The 23,241-nt window shown below is 40.1% G+C and overlaps 1 protein-coding gene across 7 annotated transcripts in view; it reads right to left on the bottom strand.

The window, feature by feature from the left end:
• The window catches only part of Ctnnd2 (catenin delta 2), an 858,282-nt gene that overhangs the window by 203,179 nt on the left and 631,862 nt on the right, over nucleotides 1–23,241 (bottom strand). For all 7 annotated transcript variants that reach the window (XM_074077729.1, XM_074077725.1, XM_074077730.1 and 4 more), the window contains one exon: nucleotides 19,492–19,705. In XM_074077729.1, coding sequence (XP_073933830.1) covers nucleotides 19,492–19,705 — 214 coding nt within the window. The remainder of the gene's footprint in view (nucleotides 1–19,491; nucleotides 19,706–23,241) is intronic.

Here is a 23,241-nt window from a genome sequence, read left to right as displayed (position 1 = left end):
TTTCTTTCATTTACTTATTTTTTATTTTTATTCTTATCTTTATTTTATTTTTTTGATTTTCAATCCTCTCTCTGTCTCTCTAATGTCTGTTCAGTGAACTGTCAATTAGTACACTAATGCTCCCTGTTTATACCTTTGAAACTTTCTTGTCTGATACCCTGTTCTGTTTTCTCCTTCTTGTCTGTGTAATTGTTTTTCCCTTTTCTTAACTTCTTGCTTTTCATCTCAGCTCACCCTTCCATTCTAAATATTACCATTGTTATTATTACAAGCTAGAAAATACTTAATTGCACACAGTACAGGGACAGTAACAACACCAAAGACAATGATGGGAAGACAGAAAAAACAGGGAAACCAGTTTCCCCACAGCAAAAAATTAGTACAGGAACCAGAGGGGAATGAATAAGACAGATACTCAGATTCAGACTCCAAGAAAATGAAGATAAACTATGCCAAAGGACCCAATGAAGCCCACAAGAACAATTGAAAAGAAGACATATTACAGGTAATTAATGAGAATTTTATAGAGATGATACTGGATAGGGTCAACCAAAATGTACAGGAGACACTCAAGAAATTCCAAGACAACAAAAATAGAGAATTTGAAAAAGCAAAAGAAGAAATAAAGGAAACCATAGAAGCACTGTATAAACACCAAAGTGAAACAGAGAACACGATGAATAAACAGATAAATGAACTCAGGACAAAAATAGACAACATTAAAGAGGAAGCCACCCAGGATATGGAAAACCTCAGAAAAAAGAACGAAACAGAACTGAAAAACAAAACGGAAGGCCTATCCAGCAGAACAGAACAAACAGAAGACAGAATCTCAGAACTTGAAGATGAAATGGTAATGAAAGGAAAAACCAAAGAACTATTAATTAAACAACTCAAGACCTGTGAAAAGAAAATGCAAGAACTCACCAACTCCATCAAAAGACCAAACTTGAGAATAATGGGCATCCAAGAAGGAAGAGAGGTGTAAGCAAAGGGAATGCGCAATATATTCAACAAAATAATAACGGAAAATTTCCCAAATCTAGAGAAAGATATTCCCATACAGATGCAAGAGGCCTCCAGGACACCAAACAGGCCAGATCAAAATAGAACTACACCACGACATATCATCATTAAAACAACAAGTTCAGAAACTAAGGAAAGAATACTGAAGGCTGTAAGAGAGAAAAAACAAGTAACATACAAAGGTAAACCCATCAAAATCACAGCAGACTTCTCAACAGAAACATTAAAAGCAAGAAGAGCGTGGGGTGAGATCTTCCGGGCACTGAATGAAAATAACTTCAACCCCAGGATACTTTACCCAGCAAAACTATCATTCAAAATAGATGGAGCAATAAAAGTCTTCCATGAAAAGCAGAAACTAAAACAATATGTGACCACAAAGCCACCACTACAAAAGATTCTTCAAGGGATTCTGCACACAGAAAGTGAAACCCAACTTAACCAGGAAAAGACAGGCAGCACCAAACCACAGGAAAATAAAAAGCAAGACAGTAGACAGTAACCTCAACTTAGGTACACACAATCAAAGCTTCAAACAACTAAGACAACTAAATGACAGGAATCACCACATACCTATCAGTACTAACACTTAATGTTAATGTATTTAATTCACACATCAAAAGGCACCACTTGACGGAATGGATTAAAAAAGAAGATCCAACAATTTGTTGCTTACAGGAGACCCATCTGACCGACAGAAATAAGCATATGCTTAGGATGAAAGGCTGGAAGAAGATTTACCAAGCCTTTGGCCCCTGAAAACAGGCAGGAGTAGCAATACTTATCTCTGACAAAGTAGACTTCAAACCTACATTGATCCAATGAGATAAAGAAGGACATTCCATACTAATAAAAGGGGAAATAGACCAAAAGGAAATAATAATCATCAACCTGTATGCACCCAATGTCAATGCACCAAATTTCATCATACATACCCTGAAAGACCTAAAAGCATATATAAACGCCAACACAGTGGTTGTGGGAGACTTTAACACCCCATTATCATCAATAGATAGGTCATCCAAACAAAAAATCAATAAAGAAATCCTAGATCTAAAATATGCAATAGATCAAATGGAACTAGTTGATGTCTACAGAACATTTCATCAAACTTCTACACAATATACATTCTTCTCAGCAGCCCATGGAACCTTCTCCAAAACAGATCATATCCTAGGGCACAAGGCAGCCTCAGCAAATATAAGAAAATAGAAATTATACCATGCATACTATCTGATCACAATGCAGTAAAAATAGAACTCAACAACGAAAGTAAAGACAAAAAACATGCAAACAGCTGGAAACTAAATAACTCATTACTTAATGAAGAATGGATCATCAATGAAATAAAAGAAGAAATTAAAAAGTTCCTGGAAGTCAATGAAAATGAAAACACAACCTACTGGAACCTATGGGACACAGCAAAGGCAGTCCTGAGAGGAAAGTTTATAGCCATGAGTGCATATATTAAAAAGACTGAAAGATCCCAAATCAATGACCTAATGATACATCTCAAACTCCTAGAAAAACAAGAACAAGCAAATCCCAAAACAAATAGGAGAGAAAGAATAAAAATAAGAGCTGAAATCAACGAAATAGAAACCAAAAAAACCATACAAAGAATTAATGAAACAAAAAGTTGGTTCTTTGAAACAATAAACAAGATCGATAGACCCCTGGCAGACCTGACTAAAATGAGGAGAGAAAAAACCCAAATTAGTAGAATCAGGAATGCAAAAGGGGAGATAACAACAAACACCATGGAAGTCCAGGAAGTCATCAGAGACTACTTTGAGAACCTATATTCAAATAAATTTGAAAATTTTAAAGAAATGGACAGATTTCTAGATACATATGATCATCCAAAACTGAACCAAGAGGATATTAATCACCTGAATAGATCTATAACACAAAATGAAATTGAAGCAGCAATCAAGAGTCTCCCCAAAAAGAAAAGTCCAGGACCTGACGGATTCTCTGCTGAATTCTATCAGACCTTTAAAGAAGAACTGATACCAACCCTCCTTAAACTGTTCCACGAAATAGAAAGGGAAGGAAAACTGCCAAACACATTTTATGAAGCCAGTATTACACTTATCCCAAAACCAGGCAAAGATTCCTCCAAAAAGGAGAACTATAGGTCAGTCTCCTTAATGAACATTGATGCAAAAATCCTCAACAAAATAATGGCAAACCGAATTCAGCAACACATCAAAAAGATTATTCACCACGACCAGGTAGGCTTCATCCCAGGGATGCAGGGGTGGTTCAACATACGAAAATCAATAAACGTAATAAACCACATTAACAGAAGCAAAGACAAAAACCACTTGATCATCTCAATAGATGCAGAAAAGCCTTTGATAAGATCCAACATCATTTCATAATAAAAGCTCTAAGAAAACTAGGAATAAAAGGAAAGTACCTCAACATTATAAAAGCTATATATGACAAACCTACAGCCAGCATTACACTTAACGGAGAAAAACTGAAACAAGGGTTTTTGCTGGTTGAGATAAGGATAGCTATACAGGGCATTGACTCACATTGATTTCCTGTGCGTGGGTGTTACCTTCTAGGTTAATTCTTTTTGATCTAACCTTTTCTCTAGTTCCTGTTCCCCTTTTCCTATTGGCCTCAGTTGCTTTTAAGGTATCTGCTTTAGTTTCTCTGCGTTAAGGGCAACAAATGCTAGCTAATTTATTACGTGTCTTACCTATCCTCACCCCTCCCTGTGTGCTCTTGCTTTTATCATGTGCTCAAAGTCCAATCCCATTGTTGTGTTTGCCCTTGAAATAATGTCCGCATATGAGGGAGAACATACGATTTTTGGTCTTTTGGGCCAGGCTAACCCCACTCAGAATGATGTTCTCCAATTCCATCCATTTACCAGCGAATGATAACATTTCGTTCTTCTTCATGGCTGCATAAAATTCCATTGGGGCAGAGTGGGTGGTAAGGGAGGCGGTGGGGGCAGGGGGGAGAAATGACCCAAGCCTTGTATGCACATATGAATAATAAAAGGAAAAAAAAAAACAAAAAGAATTAACCTTGAAGGTAACACACACGCACAGGAAATTAATGTGAGTCAACTCCCTGTATAGCTATCCTTATCTTAACCAGCAAAAACCCTTGTTCCTTCCTATTATGGCTTATACTCTCTCTATAACAAAATTAGAAATAAGGGCAAAATAATTTCTGCTGGGTATTGAGGGGGTGGGGGGGAGAGGGAGGGGGCGGAGTGGCTGGTAAGGGAGGGGGTACGGGCAGGAGGGGAGAAATGACCCAAGCCTTGTGTGCACATATGAATAATAACATAAAAAAATGAAATAAAATAAAAAGAAAAACTGAAACCATTCCCTCTAAAATTAGGAACCAGGCAAGGATGCCCACTATCTCCACTCCTATTCAACATAGTACTGGAATTCCTAGCCAGAGCAATTAGGCAAGAAGAAGGAATAAAAGGAATACAAATAGGTAAAGAAACTGTCAAAATATCCCTATTTGCAGACGACATGATCCTATACCTTAAAGACCCAAAAAACTCTACTCAGAAGCTTCTAGACATCATCAATAGCTATAGCAAGGTAGCGGGATATAAAATCAACATAGAAAAATCATTAGCATTTCTATACACTAACAATGAGCAAACGGAAAAAGAATGTATGAAAACAATTCCATTTACAATAGCCTCAAACAAAATCAAATACCTAGGTGTAAACCTAACAAAAGATGTGAAAGACCTCTACAAGGAAAACTATACACTTCTGAAGAAAGAGATTGAGGAAGACTATAGAAAGTGGAGAGATCTCCCATGCTCATGGATTGGTAGAATCAACATAGTAAAAATGTCTCTACTCCCAAAAGTAATCTACATGTTTAATGCAATTCCCATCAAATTTCCAATGACATTCAGTAAAGAGATCAAAGAATCTACTGTGAAATTTATATGGGAACACAGGAAGCCACGAATAGCCAAGGCAATACTCAGTCAAAAGAACAATGCTAGAGGTATCACAATACCTGACTTCAAACTATATTACAAAGCAATAACAATAAAAACAGCATGGTACTGGCACAAAAACAGACATGAAGACCAGTGGAACAGAATAGAGGACCCAGATATGAAGCCGCACAACTATAACCAACTTGTCTTTGACAAAGGAGCTAAAAATATACGATGGAGAAATAGCAGCCTCTTCAACAAAAACTGCTGGGAAAACTGGTTAGCAGTCTGCAAAAACCTGAAACTAGATCCATGTATATCACCCTATACCAAGATTAACTCAAAATGGATCAAGGATCTTAATATCAGACCCCAAACTCTTAAGTTGATACAAGAAAGAGTAGGAAATACTCTGGAGTTAGTAGGTATAGGTAAGAACTTTCTCAATGAAACCCCAGCAGCACAGCAACTAAGAGATAGCATAGATAAATGGGACCTCATAAAACTAAAAAGCTTCTGTTCATCAAAAGAAATGGTCTCTAAACTGAAGAGAACACCCACAGAGTGGGAGAAAATATTTGCCAATTATACATCAGACAAAGGACTGATAACTAGAATATATAGGGAACTTAAAAAACTAAATTCTCCCAAAACTAATGAACCAATAAAGAAATGGGCAAGTGAACTAAACAGAACTCTCTCAAAAGAAGAAATTCAAATGACCAAAAAACACATGAAAAAATGCTCACCATCTCTAGCAATAAAGGAAATGCAAATTAAAACCACGCTAAGATTCCACCTCACCCCTGTTAGAATAGCCATCATCAGCAACACCACCAACAACAGGTGTTGGCGAGGATGCGGGGAAAAAGGAACCCTCTTACGCTGTTGGTGGGAATGTAAACTAGTGCAGCCACTCCGGAAAAAAATTTGGAGGCTACTTAAAAATCTAGACATTGATCTACCATTTGATCCAGCAATACCACTCTTGGGGATATACTCAAAAGACTGTTACACAGGTTACTCCAGAGGCACCTGCACACCCATGTTTATTGCGGCACTATTCACAATAGCCAAGTTATGGAAACAGCCAAGAAGCCCCACCACTGACGAATGGATTAAGAAAATGTGGTATCTATACACAGTGGAATTTTATGCAGCCATGAAGAAGAACGAAATGTTATCATTCGCTGGTAAATGGATGGAATTGGAGAACATCATTCTGAGTGAGGTTAGCCTGGCCCAAAAGACCAAAAATCGTATGTTCTCCCTCAGATGTGGACACTAGATCAAGGGCAACACAACAATGGGATTGGACTTTGATAGTATGTGAAAATTTTTTCTCATTGACGAGGATACTGCTGATGTTGGCAATATCTCTGATAACATTTGGGTGAAGTTACAGTCTCATACGGCTACCTTCTCATTATTTTTTGCACTATTTTTACCAGATTCGAAGGCAGATATGGATGGGGAGAGAGGAGCAGATTGATTGAGGCAAGCATTAGGCCTGATGCAAGGAAGGTGTGGCTATGTAGAAGGGACACACTTTGACTAGGAGCACTTGTGTAAGATACACATTTCCTTCCAGACAAGAGGAGGGATGACTCAGCTTGAGTTTGCTCTTATAGGAGGACTGTGTATGGGTATGGGGGAGTTTACACCTACAGCTTTCTTGACTGTGTTTTTTTCTGCTTAAAATTATTACCTGAAAGTCAGATCCATACTTATCTTTAAAATCCTTTTCAAACATTACTCTTCTCATGAAATCTTCCTTGATTTTTCACTTGGAGGTTCTGTCTTTCTCTAAGTACCTCTGGTGTTTCTTCAGTGATTATCTTGTACAACAGTTGTCCCCCCCTCTCACATACTCCACTGACCACTCCTCGAGGACAGAGCTCACATTTGCCTTGTTTTGTATTGTCCATTGCACCCTGACAGCGGCATTATTCAGATATGTCTTGGGAATACAGCAGAGAAAGAAGGAAGACTATTACTCACAATTTCATACTTCCCCAGCCTTTGAGATACATGTTTCTGTGCTATGAAATAATTTCACAGAGATTCTTTCCTTGAGCATTCCCTTGGAGGGCACATAACTGCATGGTGGCCAAAACACCACAATGGAGGACTGCAACCCATTGGAAGAGAGTCACTGAGTAAAAGTAACTCAGCACAAGCAAAATTGAAGCTTCTCTTCTACCTGGTTGGTTTCATCCTCTAAGGAACAATCGAGGAGAAAGTTTATTCTGTATACTTTATTGGGAAGAACAAATAAAAGCATCTGTTTGAAAGGAAACCAGGTGTTGGGCCAGGGTTGCAGACATTCTGTAATTTGCCCCTCTCCTCCAGGATCCAGTAGGGATTGCTATGCTGTGTTTGTTAACACTACTTAATGTAATTTTTGTGATAATTGTAGAGCAAATAGAGCAAACTCTCAAATATAATTAGGGAAAAGTGTTTCTAATTAACTTGTAACTCGTGAGTCGAAAAGCAGAGCCACAAATCAGTTATGCATTGTCAGACTAACAAGCAAAAATGCACTGCACATTTCAATCTTGGCAAGTAAACGAAAACCAAAAGGCCCTACCGATACTTGTGCGAACCTTTGTCAAACTGGAGCATGCTCTGAAGCATAAGTGTAGATAAGAGTGGGTACGTCTCATGTCCCCAGCACTAGTGAGCACAGAGACGAATCATGAAAGCAACCTCCGATGGCTCAGGAAAACCCAACCTAGTACCTCAGCAGTATGTAGAATGGATGGTGCTCACACAATACTCTGTAGTGTGTGTACAGAGGATTTTGATGAAACTCCAAGGAGTTTTGGTGGGAAGTAGAAGAACTGCAAGCTCTACCCCAGATGATAATATCATCATTAACAGTTGCTTACTGCTATCTGTAACTTAGGGGTTATAGGTAATTTATGCCATCTTCATTATAATTTATTTCCCTTTTACCCAAGAAAGCATTTTGGAATTAAGATAACCTCAAATTCACTCTAATTTAAAAAAATGATAAATGGGATAAAGTTTTTTCATTGGATAATTTAGTTGCTATTAGCAACAAATTATCTTGGCAACACTAAAAACACACCCATGTCTCCTAAGCTGCCACCATTCTGCTCTCATAAAAATTGGTATTATGAAAGTAGAAAGTGATGTCTTTCAAACAGGCACGATCCTAAGAGCCACCAGATGGTCTTGTTAAATGTGTGGATTCCCAGACTGTCGCCATAGAGATCTGAGATCCAAAAATCTCTATTTTTTTAAAATCAAGTGTCTCCAAGATCTCTTATGATTGGGGAAACTGGGAAATCACTGGTACGAAGCAGACTGACTTTAGAAATGGGATTAGGAATGTTCCATATACAGCAGTGACTGAGCAAGCCCCTTACATCTGACCACCAGCTGTATTCAAAGCAATAACAGAAGTGAAAGCCAACAAAACAATGGCAGGGACATGTGGGTGAAATGTTTATATTCCTTATTGTACATTACTTCTCAGGTTAGGAACACTGAGAAGCACTAAGAAAGGAAAACACAGGAAATGGGGTGACACATAGGTTCTAGAAGCATCCACCATGACATGCTCTATGGCATAGTTAATAAAGAAAGTATGTAAGATTGACTCACAAAGACATAAATGTCAACAGTCTAATCTTACTGTAGCATAAACTTGCATAGGCTATGACTCTTTTAAAAAACACTTTATATAAAATGTCTTGCTTACTGTGGTGTAGGTGTCATCATCTTGGTCATTAATTAGAGTTACCCTGTAGGGAAGGATGACCTGTGGCTGGAAGGAGTGTGGGTTTCTAAGACTCATGGGATAGAGCTTTTATCATCTTACCAACTCCCTACATCATGTGTGAGAGAAACTCGTATCTACTGTAACACACCATTTCTTTGAGCAGAGCTTCCCTCCAAGTAATAAATTCCCACTCCTTCCTAATCTCAGAAAAACAGCTTGCTTTATGTTCTTCAGAGCTTTTGCCACTTCCTGAAACTAACATTTATTTGCCTCGCTTTATTGTCTGTTCTGTCCATTAGGACAGGTTGGTCTTTGAGTTTTAAACTTTAAATCTTCCACTAATTGATTATAAAATTCCACTTAGGATGTGGATATATTCATGCCTTTGCATTCAAATCAACTAAAATACCAAGACTCCACTCTGCTCCTTTTCTCTCCCTTCTTCCATCTGGCTCCCCAAAAAGCAGGCACCATGATTTTGGCCATTAAAAAGGAATCCATACTCTATGGAAAGCTGTTCTATGGCCAGAAGGTGACTGAATTTTCCTTCCTTCTACTCCAAGTACACTATCCTCACATCTGTACAGTAGGAACTGAACAATTTGTTGAATGAATGAATGAATGAATGGGACCCATATCCTCAAAACTGCTTCTTCCTCTACTAAAGGTGGGATAGGCAGGAAGTTGATAGTGTTGATTTCCTATTTTGATTAGACTCAATCTGACTGGGGAGGGAGGAACTTAGGAGTCAGAATAGCACTGAGGGTTACAAGTTTTTACTACTTTGCATGTGGATATAAGCAGGCCAGATGACACAGAGAGATAACTCAAACGTGAAATGATAGGAAATAAGAAGAGGCAATGTCTCTATAAAGAATGTCTGAGGTATTAGAGATGACTTTAGGTCAAGAGCAGATCAAGCACAAACATCTTGTGCTTTCCTCCCCTTCAGGGAACCACTGGAATTAATAGCAGTGTATTAGCAGGGAGATTCTTCCTGGGGTTTGATGTTTCCTTCTTGTGAATGGAGCACATGTAATATCATGCAGACCTCTCCCAGCTCTTCCTCCTGCACTCATCCCCTGGGAAGTGGAAGTGGAGGAACTTATCCAAGTCATCAGTGAGGTTGCCTGGCTGGGACCAGTTCTGCCCTTCTTCCTCTTGTGAATGAGTGCTTACAGGGAACTCTAGTTTCTGAAAGAGGGGCTTCCCTGCCCCAGGTGCTGCCTGTGTCATGGTGCATAAGTCTATGTAATTCTAGACACTGTATGAGCAAACCTGCTTCATTGACAGCCCTAGAACCCGATTTCCAGCAGAAATGAGTTGATTGTGTACCCTCCTCCTTATTTCATTAGAACTTGATTGTGCAAGAGAGGGTACATGAGAGGCTTCTGTAAACTGGGTCTGAGGGCCAGCCACTTAATTCTATAAATAAAGCTTTTATTGATTCATAGCGACCCCTAATTTTACCCAGTATAGACAGAAGCAAGTCATTCTGACACAAACTCTAGAGTCTATAAGCTAAAATACTTCTGTCTCTTCACAAAAATAGTTTCCTAACTCCTTTTCTAGAAGCTAAAGGACTATGTTAAAAATGCATGTTGCTTTTAGAGCAATGCCTCTGGGTTTGAGAAAAAAAAGAAGAGTAAAAGGCAGTGATTCCATTCCAACAAATGCTGCTCTCCCTACACATGCTAGAAAACAAGGTGTCCAACTTAAAAAGCAGGCTCACTGATTAGAAACTCAGTTGAGCCTTCCTGGGACAAGTAGGGGGTGGGAAGGAATCACAGAGGCATGTTCCAGTCCAGGAATAAAAAGAGCTTCTAGAGAGTCTTGGCTCCAAGGACTTGGAACACGAGGAAAAGGAGAGACTGGAAGCAGGAGGGCAGGAAGCAGTGATGGTGGGCTAGGTGCACACACCTCTGCAGCACCAGGAGGAGTTGACTCTGTAGTCACTGTGGGGATAGGAGATCCAGTCAATTCTATAGCAAGAAGCAGAGAAAACAGCTTTTGTGGCACAGGATGGAGGAATGCCTTCAAGTCCTTCTCCTTGTGGCACTGACTCCTGAGGAAATTCAAACCTGAAGGTTTCAAATATGCAAGAAGTGAAGGATACCGCTTCACATACAGTTGGTGTGGTGGGTTGTACTGGGTCCTCTTAGCTGAGCTGAGCTGGAACTTTACTTCCCAGAGCTTCCTTCCCTGCTTGGCTCCAGGTGAAGTTGTCCACGGAGAAATCTGCAGTTTCGCAGATGCAAGAGAAGCAGCCGCCAGGAGCTCCAAGGGCTACTGGCAGAGGACAGCGGCACCACTGCAGTCTGTGCACATTCATTGCTCTGCTGCTTCACCTTCTAGGTGGGAGGCTGCAGAGGCTGCAGGCTGTCCTGCAGCTCTGTCAGCTCCCATACACATCTCTTTTAGCTTTCCCAGGTGCATGTCCACGTGGAACTTGGAGGCACAAGGTGCAAGCATTTGTGCATTGTTCATGTGGCCAAATGCAACAAAAGGTGGATGGAAGAGCAGGGCAGTTGGTCCTTATGGTGCTAGTTGGTTCTTGTTCTCCCATGCTTCAGATCCAGCTTTTCTTCCTCAATGCCTGCTGACCGATGTCACCAGCCACAGAGGCCTAGCCTTCCACAACCTTCTTCACTAGTTGCCACCATGGTATAGGTCTAATCTTGATAGCAAATCCCTTGTCTATGTCACTCATAGTGATACACCTGGTGGCAGGGTGGGGCTGATTGCACTGCTAGTGTCTAATGTTGCAAGATAGCAGCAACATCCAAAATTCCACTTTTCTAAAGGAGAGGCAGTATGCATTGATGGACCTCCCTTCAACTGGTAAATGCTTAGTGTCAAAACTATGCACTGCCTGGACATTTTTCTCTTGATTCAGTTTAAGTTCACAGATTATGGACTCTTGAAGTCAGAGACCTGCATCATCTGACTGACCAACTCCAAGGAATCTCCATTTACACATCTTTCAGATACTATGGTGAGCAGAGTGGTGGTCCTTCAAGGATGTTCTCATCCAAACTTGTGATTATGCTCCCATATGTGACTAACAGGATTTTGCAGGTTGGATTAAGTTACGGATCTTGAGATAGGAAGATTATCATGGAGATTACCTGGTTGAACTAGGTGACCCCTAACCTATCACACAGATCCTTAAAAGCAGAGAATCCTTCCCTGCAGTGGTCAGAGGAAAACATGACCGCAAAAGAATCCTGAGAGTTGTGACGTGGCTGGCATTGAAAAGGCAGAAAAGGTTCACAAGCCAAGAAATGTGGGCCGTCCCCAAGGGCCTCACACTACGTCCATCAATGGCTCATGTATTAAAATACTTGATTGCTAGCCTGTGGCACCGTTGGGAGGTGGTGGAAACTAGGAGGTGGGGCCTAGTGCGAGGTCACTGAAGGCATGTCCTTGAAGGGGATATTAGAACACCAGCTCCTTCCTCCTCCTCTCATGTTGTTCTGCCTGCCATTTTTGGTAAGTGTTTTTCCTCTGCCATTTGTTCCCTCATGGTGTTCTGCCTTGCCACAAGCCCAAACGCAATGGAGCCAAATGACCATGACCGAGAGCCAAAATAAACCACCTTTCTTTTTTATAAGTAGTTTATCTCAGGGACTCTATCAGTGAAATGGGAAGCTGACTAACGCACTCCAGAAAGGAACATAACCTTGATGATAAGTTTATTTTAGCTCCCAGAACTGCAAGGTCATACATATACATTGTTTTAAGCTGCTACATTTGCGCTGATCTGTTACAGCAGCAATAGAGAACCCAGTAGACTGCCTTGAGTCACGCCACAGCCATGGCAAGAGCTGGATTTGGGGTACACAATGTGTCTGGGATAACATCTCTTAGGGCTTGTGATGGCTTACCTTATCAATGTAATGGGCAGGGGGACCGTGCTCACACCCTTGAACAAGATGATAAGTCAGAGTTGAAATGAAATAATGAATCTTTTCATTATGAAAGTATGTAGCTAATTCAAGTGTGAGGCAGCCCAGGTCTCTGCTGCTGAAGGACCAGGCCCCACAGAGGCATAAGAACCCTACTGGTGGATTGTACAGAATAAGGAAGTTGGTGAGGATGGGTTTTTTTACATTTAGTTAACTTAAGAATTGTGAACTTTGAACATGAACAGACAATGGCAAGAGATACTGAATTTTCTTTTTTACTTTAATGTCTCTGGACTTCAATATAAAAGGGGATTTAAACTTTGATTTTTAATTTCTCCTTGGGAATTTGATATTTGATAGGACTATATTAACATTTAGGGTACCTCTACATTTCTGGCAGTTCATTATTGGACTGTCTCTACTCATTTTTATATTTGTGATGTTGCTTAATGTTGCTGCAGACACTAATACGCTATGGTAGACAACGAGCCTGAACATTATTTGGGAAAAGAAATGAAACTTATATTTAACTTTAAATCTTGGGAACACAGCGACCCTGAATTTCACTTAAGTAATTTGTTGTTCTGACCCATTTCAGTGACTCATGGTATGATATATACACTGCCTGCCAGGAATTCCAGGTAAACCTCAGAAAGCCCCACAAAGATAGAAGAAAGATTTCCCTGAAAAACTGCTTAGTTCATGATTTGGGAAGAGCAGTCATGCCTCTTGGTGATCAAAGAAAACAGGCTGGAGAAGAAGACAGTGAGGTAGGAACATTGGTGGGAAAGGGCTTCTTCTCTGTTCCAGTGACCTTTTCCATGCAGGGGGTATAATTAATATCCACCCAGACTTCTCTTCAATTAGCAAGCTCACTTGGCTGACAGACCTAAAGTAATGCCTCCAATCTGGCTTCCAGCAGGAAGAGAGATACTATTTACTAATATTTACACTTTATCTTACCCATCAAACTGTTCAGAACTCATGCAGGGAGAAGATGCTGTTTATTAGGGATATAATAGAATAAGGAAGAGAAAGGAAGCAATGAACTCTGCAGATGAGAAATCTCATCCCATTTCTGCAACATGCAAATAGATGGAGGCAAATCAACTGGCAGAGTTGAAGGGGAAGCCAGCTCAGCCCCAATGCACACAGTAGGCTCCACCCCAGTGAAGTGGCTGACTGTCCAAGCAGAACCCTTGGGAAGATTCTGACTCAGAGACAGCAGATACATGGGATGTAGACATGAGAAGTGAAGCTACAAGGGGTTTGAAAAGAAACAGTCATCCATTCTTTCCTTCTCTTAAGTACACAGAACACCAGGAAAGTGTTGCATCCCTCTCCCTGCAGGCCAGACAGATAAACTAAACTAATAACTCAGAAGAACCTCCAAAGAAATTGATTGCACAGCGGAGAACTAAAAAACTCCCTTTGGAGAAAAGCTCTCCTAGCTAAGACAACTAAAGGACTCCACCCCAAAGCTCACCCTGCCTGCTCACCCTCAGGTAAGGTTTCACTTCATAGTCAATGAGTTTCACCTGTGGGCACAGAGCTCAACAAATACCATATTTCTTTTGTCTTAAAAGTAAGCAGAAATCCAATTCACTTTCACAGTGTACCTGCAAAATCAATGAGAAAGGCCCCCATAAAAAGAGAAAAACTGACACTAGAGAAAAGTGAGATCATTCATGCTGCAGAGAAATTGTTTATATTCATAAAACAAACATAAAGGCTATAAAAACACAAAACAGTTCTTAGAATTTTTACTATTTATTATTTTATTTGTTTATTGATTGATTGATTGGTAGGACTGGGGTGTGAATTCAGACTTTCTGCTTGCAAAGCAGGTGCTTTACCACTTGAGCCACACCTCCAATCTATTTTGCTCTGGTTATTTTGTAGATGGGGTTTCATGAACTATTTGCCTGGGCTGGCCTCAAACCGTGCTCCTCCAGTTCTCAGCTTCTCAAGTAGCTAGAATTACAGGTGTGAGCCACCAGTACCCAGCTATTCATTTATTTCTTGAGATAGGGTCTCACTACATATCTCATGCTGACCTGAAATTCACTACGTAGCCCAGGCTGCGCTCAAACTTGCAATCCTCTGGCCTTTACCTCATGAGTGTGATATTACAGGCATGCACCACCACCTCTGGCTTAAGTTCTTAGAATTTTAGAGGAAAGATGATACCTTCCCACTGTACCCCTTGCACCCCCCTAAAAAGTCTTACAGAAACATTGGCAAAAAATAAATGTTAAGAACATATGATAGATATTGGAGAAATTGCTCAGAGATTATATGACAAAAAAGCAAAGGGCTTCAAATCATGCAAGAAAATATAGGAAAGAAAAGCCAAGAGGCTAAAAATATAATTAAAGAAAGAGAGGACAGGGAAAGGGGAGGAGTGGGTAAGTAGGTATTATTAAAAAAAAAAAAAGGAAAATTTTTCTGCCCTGAAGGTCATGATCCTTCAGATTGATAGTGAATTTTTACACAGAGTGCACACTCTGATGTTTCAGAAGTTATCATCAGAGAATTCTGTAACATCAAGGGTAAAATTAGGTCACAGAAAATATTTCCGAAAATAATTTCCTATTCAAAATTCCCTTTCTGGTTGCATTATTCGTATGTGAGAGCTTCAAATGGACTTTCTCCCAATTTTACCTCCTGAGTGTTCCTTTTCAGGAACTTGGAGTGAAGGAACTGAGAGAAGGGCGTGGAATCCAGGAGTCAAGTCTTCTAGACGACTACACTCTACTGTGTCCAGAGACAAAGGACTCTGAGAGTCCATCCTCAGAGAGAAGAGGGAGCCAGTGAGGACAGACATCTCAGACAAGGATGAGTCGGTGACTCATCCCCGTAGTTACAAGGGGAGACTATTTGGCTCTGCAAGACAGCATACTCTCAGAGAAGAAAAGCTCCCAAGGACTCTTGCTTTAAACCAAAATAAAACTTACTTATCAAGTTTTCTGGTTTATTATTTATTATTAAACTTTTAATCAGGATTTATAAAGCATTCTGAAATCTTTAGTTGGGGATTTCAAAATTTAGGTCGATGATTTCCATGTTTAGAGAGAGAAAAATTGTATTAGTCGAGCCCAAAGGACATGCAACATTTCTAATCAGTTTATTTGTTTGGGAACATTTCGAGTAATGGCTAGCACAGCTTTTACTGGATTTAAATAATATTCTGGTCATCATCTCATAGTAATTATTGCATGGGAAGAAAATTACTTATTGCAAGGCCTACCAGGCAGTGGCAAGATACATTGTGCTGAACAGATACTGTACTGCAGACGGGCAGCTGGGTTTTTTTCGGTATGTATGTTTATGTGTGGAATGTAAATGCATGTAAGTACCTCAATTCTTACATTTTAATATTGTTCAAACAGTTTGCCAAGATCTACTCAGTAAATAATTTATAGTTTTGCAAGATCATTTCTTTCTTTTAGACTTCAATTATTTATAATTTGGCATTTTTTATATCATTAAGTCCTTCTCGATATATAACTATGTCATATCTAAAATCTAGTTTATATAACATGCTTTAGTCTTTTAAAAAGATCACTAAAATTATTTTCTTTAAATTTTATATGTGTTTCCAACACATCCTAGTATATAAATATGTAGGGAATAACTCAAAGGAGAGCCCCACTCTTCCTTCCCTATAATATTTTCCCCAATGGATACTTTTTCCTATGCATGAGCTTAGAGGCAGAAAACAGAGTGTGACAGAAGTACTGTCTGTCACTAGTGGGGCTGAATTCTGTATTAGGTCTGCTGGAAAAGTGCAAAGGAAATAGAGGCAGAGTTGCTGCACTGCAGTCACAGTTTGATTTAATTCGTGCATAATTCTCCAAAGGATTTGTACAGCTCCTTGTGACAAAAGAAGTGAACCAAGCCTTTTTTTTCTTCTCTGCTCCACTGTCCAGAGTCATTGGCTCCTTTGCTGCTCATCTAGTAAGTTTGAATGATGTGTACACATTGGTTAGGGACATCTCTTTAAACAGCAGCCAGTATCACACAGATACACCCACCATTCAGAGCAGGGCCTGACAAGACAATGAGTGTTGGTGAAGAAGCATTAACATGGCTTAACACAGCACCTGCTACCTGTAGAAATTCAGAAATGCTTGAGAGAGCCATAAATACAGAAATGAATGAAGTGCTGGGACTCACACAGGAAGGCTTACTAGACTAAAGAGATATGCATAGAGACAAGTGCCTCAGAGAAGGAATGGAAAGAGAATAAAGGCAAGAGAAATGGAGGCTCTGATGACCTTGAGGTTGAACTCTGTTGGCTGAACTGAAGACAGGATTCCCAGAGCACTGGCAGATGACCATGGGCCAGGGCAGAAGATGAAAGTGTCCTTCTAGGGCTCTCTGAACTACATTCACTTTGCCTCATCTTACTTTTGGTTATAGTGGGGTCAGCTTTCACTAGGTTGCATCATCTAAACAGAAATCAGCTGGGTCCCACAGGTTTCCAGGAACCTTCAGATTTCCATCACTGTGGGACTTTAGTAGACATTGTTACTACAGACTATCTCACAGGAACTGTTCTTCTGTCCTGGAACAAACTCTTAGGTTCTGTCTTCCAATTTTCTCCTCTAGGGTAGTAGCTTGGTCAAGGTATTTGCTTATTTTGAGTAGTGTCCAGTATGGTAACAACACACACTGTAACCTTCAACTTGGCAAAGTGTTCTGACAACGTGTCTGTCTTTGGAGAAAGGGGAAATTCCTGGCAGAAATTCAGCCAAGTACAATAAGACCTCTGGAAAGACCTGAGAATATCTACTGTTAGCAACCTGTGATATTCTTAATTGACTCATTTTCACTGCAGAAAACAGAATTTTTTAGAGGAAGGAAGGTGTAGAGAGCACTGGCCACCAGCACAAACTGATGCAAAAACAATGGGTCATGACACAACTTTGTTATTCTTGGGAGAAGCAGAATAAGAGGTGAAGGTCCTCTCTCTGTAAATCAATTACTTGAATGCTTTATACAGCCCAGCCTTCACTAGGAAGGGAATCATCTGGACCTTTTGGAGAGGTTGTTTGCCCTTGATTTCCAAATGGGGATCGCACAGAAATTTTGCCACTGCCCAGGTATAAGGTGGGGGAACTCCCAGGATCTGTCAGGAGCAGGTGTGGAGTGGGGTAGCTGCCATCAGCAACTTACTACCTACTTTAATGTGACAGCAGCTCAGCAGGTGCTATGTGACAGGGTCATTGCACTTCCTTCCTCTTTAAAGCCATCCATTATCTCAAACTTTCACATGTGGTTGAGCTTCTTTGACAATGAGATGAACAGCCATTGAGGTGGCTTCCAGACAAAGATTTTGTGTTGCAGCAAATACAAACTTCAGTAAAATCCAGTTCTTTGCCAAGCATGAAATGGATGCACACGCTGTATGCAGAAGGCATTCTGCTCTGCTTATCTTCGGTTCCATTGACTTTCGGCATCCCGTGTCAAGGTCTTCAGGCACAGAAACATCTTGTTTTCATCACACACTGAGTTATTTCTCCAGGCAAATACAAACTTTTGGGGCTTCATAACCACAGAGGCAGGGGGTATCTTCAGTTATGTAACTCACCTCAAAATGATCCCAGGAGTCACAATATTAAGATAATAATCATTTTACCTTGCCTGGCCCCTGCTAGCTCAGTGTGAAACATTACCTTAATAACACTGTAACCCTTAACAATTATTTCTTCCACAGAGACAATTTTCCACTTACAGAATGAAAAAGAGAGAGAAAGAAAACAATCTGGATCTAGTCCTAACACAGCTACAGGTGAGAAAGAGAAGCAACAATAACGTAAAGGAAATACATGCAAACCGGGAGTCTTGATCCAGGATGAATAAATATTTATGATTCTCTGGCTTAAGGAATGTATTTTCTTAAATAAACAAATTTTCATCTACTTTATCTGTATACATACAAAGAAGTTTTAGAGTTGGGACAGAAGGTCAAAGGATTGTGAATAATTAAAGAAGCTTTGGGGGAAAGATCTGTTTGCAATTCATTTGCTAAACACTTGTTTATAGGTATATTTTGATGAACCAGAAATCAACCATCACTTAGAACAGCAGTGAGCACAATCAAGAGGAAGAGTCATAAGAACAATCCAGAAAGAATCCCTTACTGGGGGATACCTATGTCATTAGCACTCCAACAAGTAAAACTGCATACTTAAAAAGTGAAGAATGACAGCCAGTAATGCTTATTGTGTCCACATTTATTCCAAGAAAGTTTTGTGCCAAATGCTATATGTGTTCTCACTCATTCAGCCCTCGTGAACCTATGAGGCGCCATAATTATCTCCATTTTACCACACCCCACCATTCCAGGATCCTGGAAAGGCTGTTTCTTATGTAACCTTTCAAAGAATTCCTTAATATGCAGTAACATACCTTGAGTAGCCATAAATATTTTACTCAGTAAGTTAACTGCTAGGTACGATAAGCTCTCTATTGTTAGCCACACTTATTACTGATAACTCAACTACCTTGTCTTTTTGTCAATTATTTTTAATGTTATCCTAATGAGGGCCTCCGGGAATTATAGGATGTTGAACTGCGTCTAAGTCAACTGGTCAGGACTGAAATACAATCACAGAATTTTAGAGAGGGCTACATTTGGATCTGAATTATTTTAATACTATCAATCCAGATATGTTACATTTGGTATTGTTTTATTCACTTATTTATTCATTTAAAAACACAAAGTGAGAATGCGTATGTTATTAGCACAGACAGGCTGTGGGCTATAGTATTTGGCTCACATATTTGCTACTGGGCTGGATACTGGGACATTTATCCCAACATAAAATGAATAACTTAGCAATGATTCTAACCTGTGACCAGTTCCCGGATCTCCAGGTCAGTGGTCTTGCGAAGCAACCTCACCAGCGCTGGGATGCCTCCACAGTTCTTCAGGGCAATTTTGTTATCATCATTGGCCTTCCCATACACCAAGTTTCTCAACGCTCCACAGGCACTCCGGTGGACTTCGGTCATCCGGTGATCCAGCAGGTCCACCAGGAGCTGTATGCCTCCTTGTCTCCTTATCTGGAAGAATAAAGGGCACAGCTTTGGTCACAGAGAGCAAAGTTTCACTATTAAGCCAAAACATAGTTTTCACGTGAAGAACCAGGTACAGTTAACTGCATTGAACTGAATCAAAATAAGGGAAAAGAAAGCAATTAAGTATCCCCCTTAGATCTCATTGCCTGTACTTGTTTGAATATCCTAGCAATAAAAATTTAAATGTATTTGTTTCAAGCAATAGAATTTTGGAAAGGTGATTTTAACATCATAATGGGTGTCTCAGACATTTTCTGTTTAAAAATGTACGACATACTCATAGTATGAAGCAGATGGAGAGGCAAAGCCCTCTCAGAAGGAATGGCCCCTTTCCTTAGATTTCTTAAATGCAGCCACTGTCTTGAAGGGCAGCAGGACTGATGTATTAAATGTTAAAATTATACTATTTTATAGGGAAAAACTCCAAACACTTCAAAGGAATCAGGAGCTAAACAAGAAACTAGAAGAGCTGACACAAAGACTTTTATCTTTGAAGATCTGGGACCATAAGAATGTTCCTCACAGTGAGAGGCAGAACATATCAAGGTGTGCTACGCTCACCTTAGAAATGCGATTAACAAAACAGTAAAGGCCACGGTAAATTTTACTGTTCTTTTCACTTAAATGAAAGTTTTAGTCTTTTACAAATTCAAAACAATTTTTGCAATGTGGTTCTAATCGCATGTCTTCCTTGCTGTCCTTTGGGGTTGGGGTTGCTTTTAAAGCTTAAACTGGAGAGAAAACAACATGACTAGCTCATACGCAGTCTGTCTCATGAAGCTTTCACTAGGAAAGCTGCATCTGAACATTTCTGCACTCAGATGGAAAATAACATGATCTGCTTTCTTAAAACTTGAGTGATCTCCAGGGATAGAAGGATTGGCACCTTCTCTGTTTGATTTTCTTTTTATGGTAAATTCTGTCATCTACATATGTGCCAGGACAAAGGGCTATATCCCCCAATTGTCTTAGTGGCACTCAGTGCTGCCTTCTCCAGGAAGTGACATGAACCACCCTGGCCAGCCCAGTGCTCTTGCTGTAACTTCATCAGCTACAGACTCATCAGAGTTCTTGTCATGTTCTGGTTTATTTGTTGTGTTCATTGCTATTGTCTATCTTCTCTTTGAATATTCTGGGAGAGCTGTTCTCTTTAGCATACTATATATTCTTATCCCTATCCCAAGTACAATGTCAAGCATATAGGATTTGCTCACTAAATATTTGTTGAATGAAAGAGGAGGGTTAATATATTACTTGCTCTATCAGAGTTTTACAAATTTGCCAAAGCAGTGCTTTTCAAAATTGAGAAATATTCCTCTTGAGAGGGAGTGACATTTTCTGAATAGCCAAGATGTATTCGGGGGTCTTCAGTGGCAGATTACTTCACCAGCTTATAAACAAAATGACAGGGTGTCTCATGAATGTGAATGTAGGATGGACCACTGATGACTAAGAATATGCCTATGAGAAGTATTTGCATTCATTGACAAAATGAAAGCAGAAAGGAGGAAAGCCTCACAGAACTCTTGCACTCTAAAACCTTTACTGTGGGAATGCAAATGGAGTGTGCATTGTGCCTCCCACTGGAAAAGCATCCAGGCAGAAAGAGAGAAGGCCTCAGTGCACAGCACTGCTGAGCAAGCTGTTTGCTCCCTGTGTTAGCTGCACAGCCTGCAGGTGTCTAGGACACCTGGGTAGGTGGTTCAAGTGATCAGTGGATCAAGTTTAAAAAGAGAAAGAGCTGCTCCATACAACTTAGCCTAGCTTTCAATTTTACCCAGGGTTTGCTTGACACCCACTCAAGGGAGATGGAGTTCGTACTGAGATATATGTGATACCAACCAGAAGTGGGTCTTGCACACATATCTGGATTCTCTCCGCACCCACTTAGTATAGCACCTCAGAGAGGATATTCCCTTTGTACAGGAAGGTTTGACTGTGAATGCCAGATTTTTCCTTATTGTGTATTTGCCTGTGTTCACGTTAAAATTCTCTGGGTTTGAATGGGAGACAAGGCTCAAGGGGTAGAACCCCTGCCTAGAAAGAACAAGGCCCTTAGCTCAGCACCCAAAGCTGCCAAAAAAAACCCCCAAAATTCTTATTCTTCAATTTTTCTTTTCTTTTCCCTCCCTCCTTTCCTTCCTTCCTTTATTTCTCTCTGCAGCACTGGGGTTTGAAATTGGCCTCATACTTGCTAGAGAGATGCTCTACCACTTGATCCTCTCTTCCAGCCCTTTTTGCTTAATTATTTTTCACATGTCTTGCTGAGGCTGGCCTCGCACATGACATCCTTCTACCTGAAGCCTCATGCATCTCTGGAATTACAGGGCATGCCAGCTTGTTGGTTGAGGGTTGAGATGGCATTGCACTAACTTTTCCCCCTGGACTCAACTTAAACAGCAATCCTCCCTATCTCTTCTGCTGAGTAGCTGGAATTAGAAGCATGTACTACTACACTGGACTGGGTTTAATATCTGAAGAATGATAAAGCCATTAAGAAAGAGTTAATAAATCTGTTCTAACAGTGAACCCACTAGTTATATATTAAAAGCAGGAGTAAATCGATCAAGTTAGTCCATACCTATATATTTTAGTTATCCTGATTATTATAATTAATATTCTTAATTTATAACACATTTCCCATTTATGTTACATAATAAATTAATATACTAAAAATGATTTCAACTCCTTAAAAAAGAAAACAAATTCAAGATGCATGCACTAGGAACCCCCAAGAGTGTAATCAGAATACAATATTTTCAGCATGACTCTAAAACGTGTCATATACCCACGTTTATAAAGAGAACGAAAGTTCTGTTTTAATCTATTTAGCAAAACACAAATAGGACAATAGCCTTTTCCTCTTGCGGTTATTTGGAGTCAGTAGAACATCCAAATGAAAAGCTTGTTTTCTTGAGGCTGACTTTGTCGAAGAACCCCACTTCAGTTTTCCGAAGCCTAGCAGTAGTGAGAGCTGCTATTGAAATATTCACATGTGAGAAATGGGAAGGCCGGGCCTTGGTTCTTCCTGCTCCTCCTCCCTCCTCCCTCTCCCAACAGGACCAGAGAGAATGAATCCCTGACCTAGACGTTCCATCCTCAGCCCTCTGAGGGCTTCGTGTCCTGGTGCTGCCCCCTTCAGTTCCCACCTGCTGGGCATCTCTCCTGGATCCTGACTTCCTCCAACTTCTGGCACCCAGTCTTTCCAGTTTCTTCTTGTACCTAACCTGAAACCCTTTTAAGCCTCTGAATACACCTATTTTAGACACTAATAATGTACAGCATTTTGAGAAATGATCAGGAAAAGCTGTCCTCTTTTGAAGTGGCTCCATCTCCCTCCCACTAAATGGGGAGCAATCTGTTTCTACCTTTTCACCCATGGACTGCTCCAGGCCAGCGGGCTGAGCTCAGGTTCTGTCCACACTCTGTTAATAATGGTCAGTTCACCCTCTCACCTTACTCCCTTAGTCATCTTCATGCAGAAATCTTTAAAAGTAAAGGCTCAAAAGACTCTAGGTAGA

Source organism: Castor canadensis, chromosome 6, assembly GCF_047511655.1.
Source record: "Castor canadensis chromosome 6, mCasCan1.hap1v2, whole genome shotgun sequence".
Classification (NCBI taxonomy): Eukaryota; Metazoa; Chordata; class Mammalia; order Rodentia; family Castoridae; genus Castor; species Castor canadensis.
The sequence above is the reverse complement of the archived record's forward strand: the minus strand, read 5'-3'. Positions and strand labels throughout refer to the sequence as shown.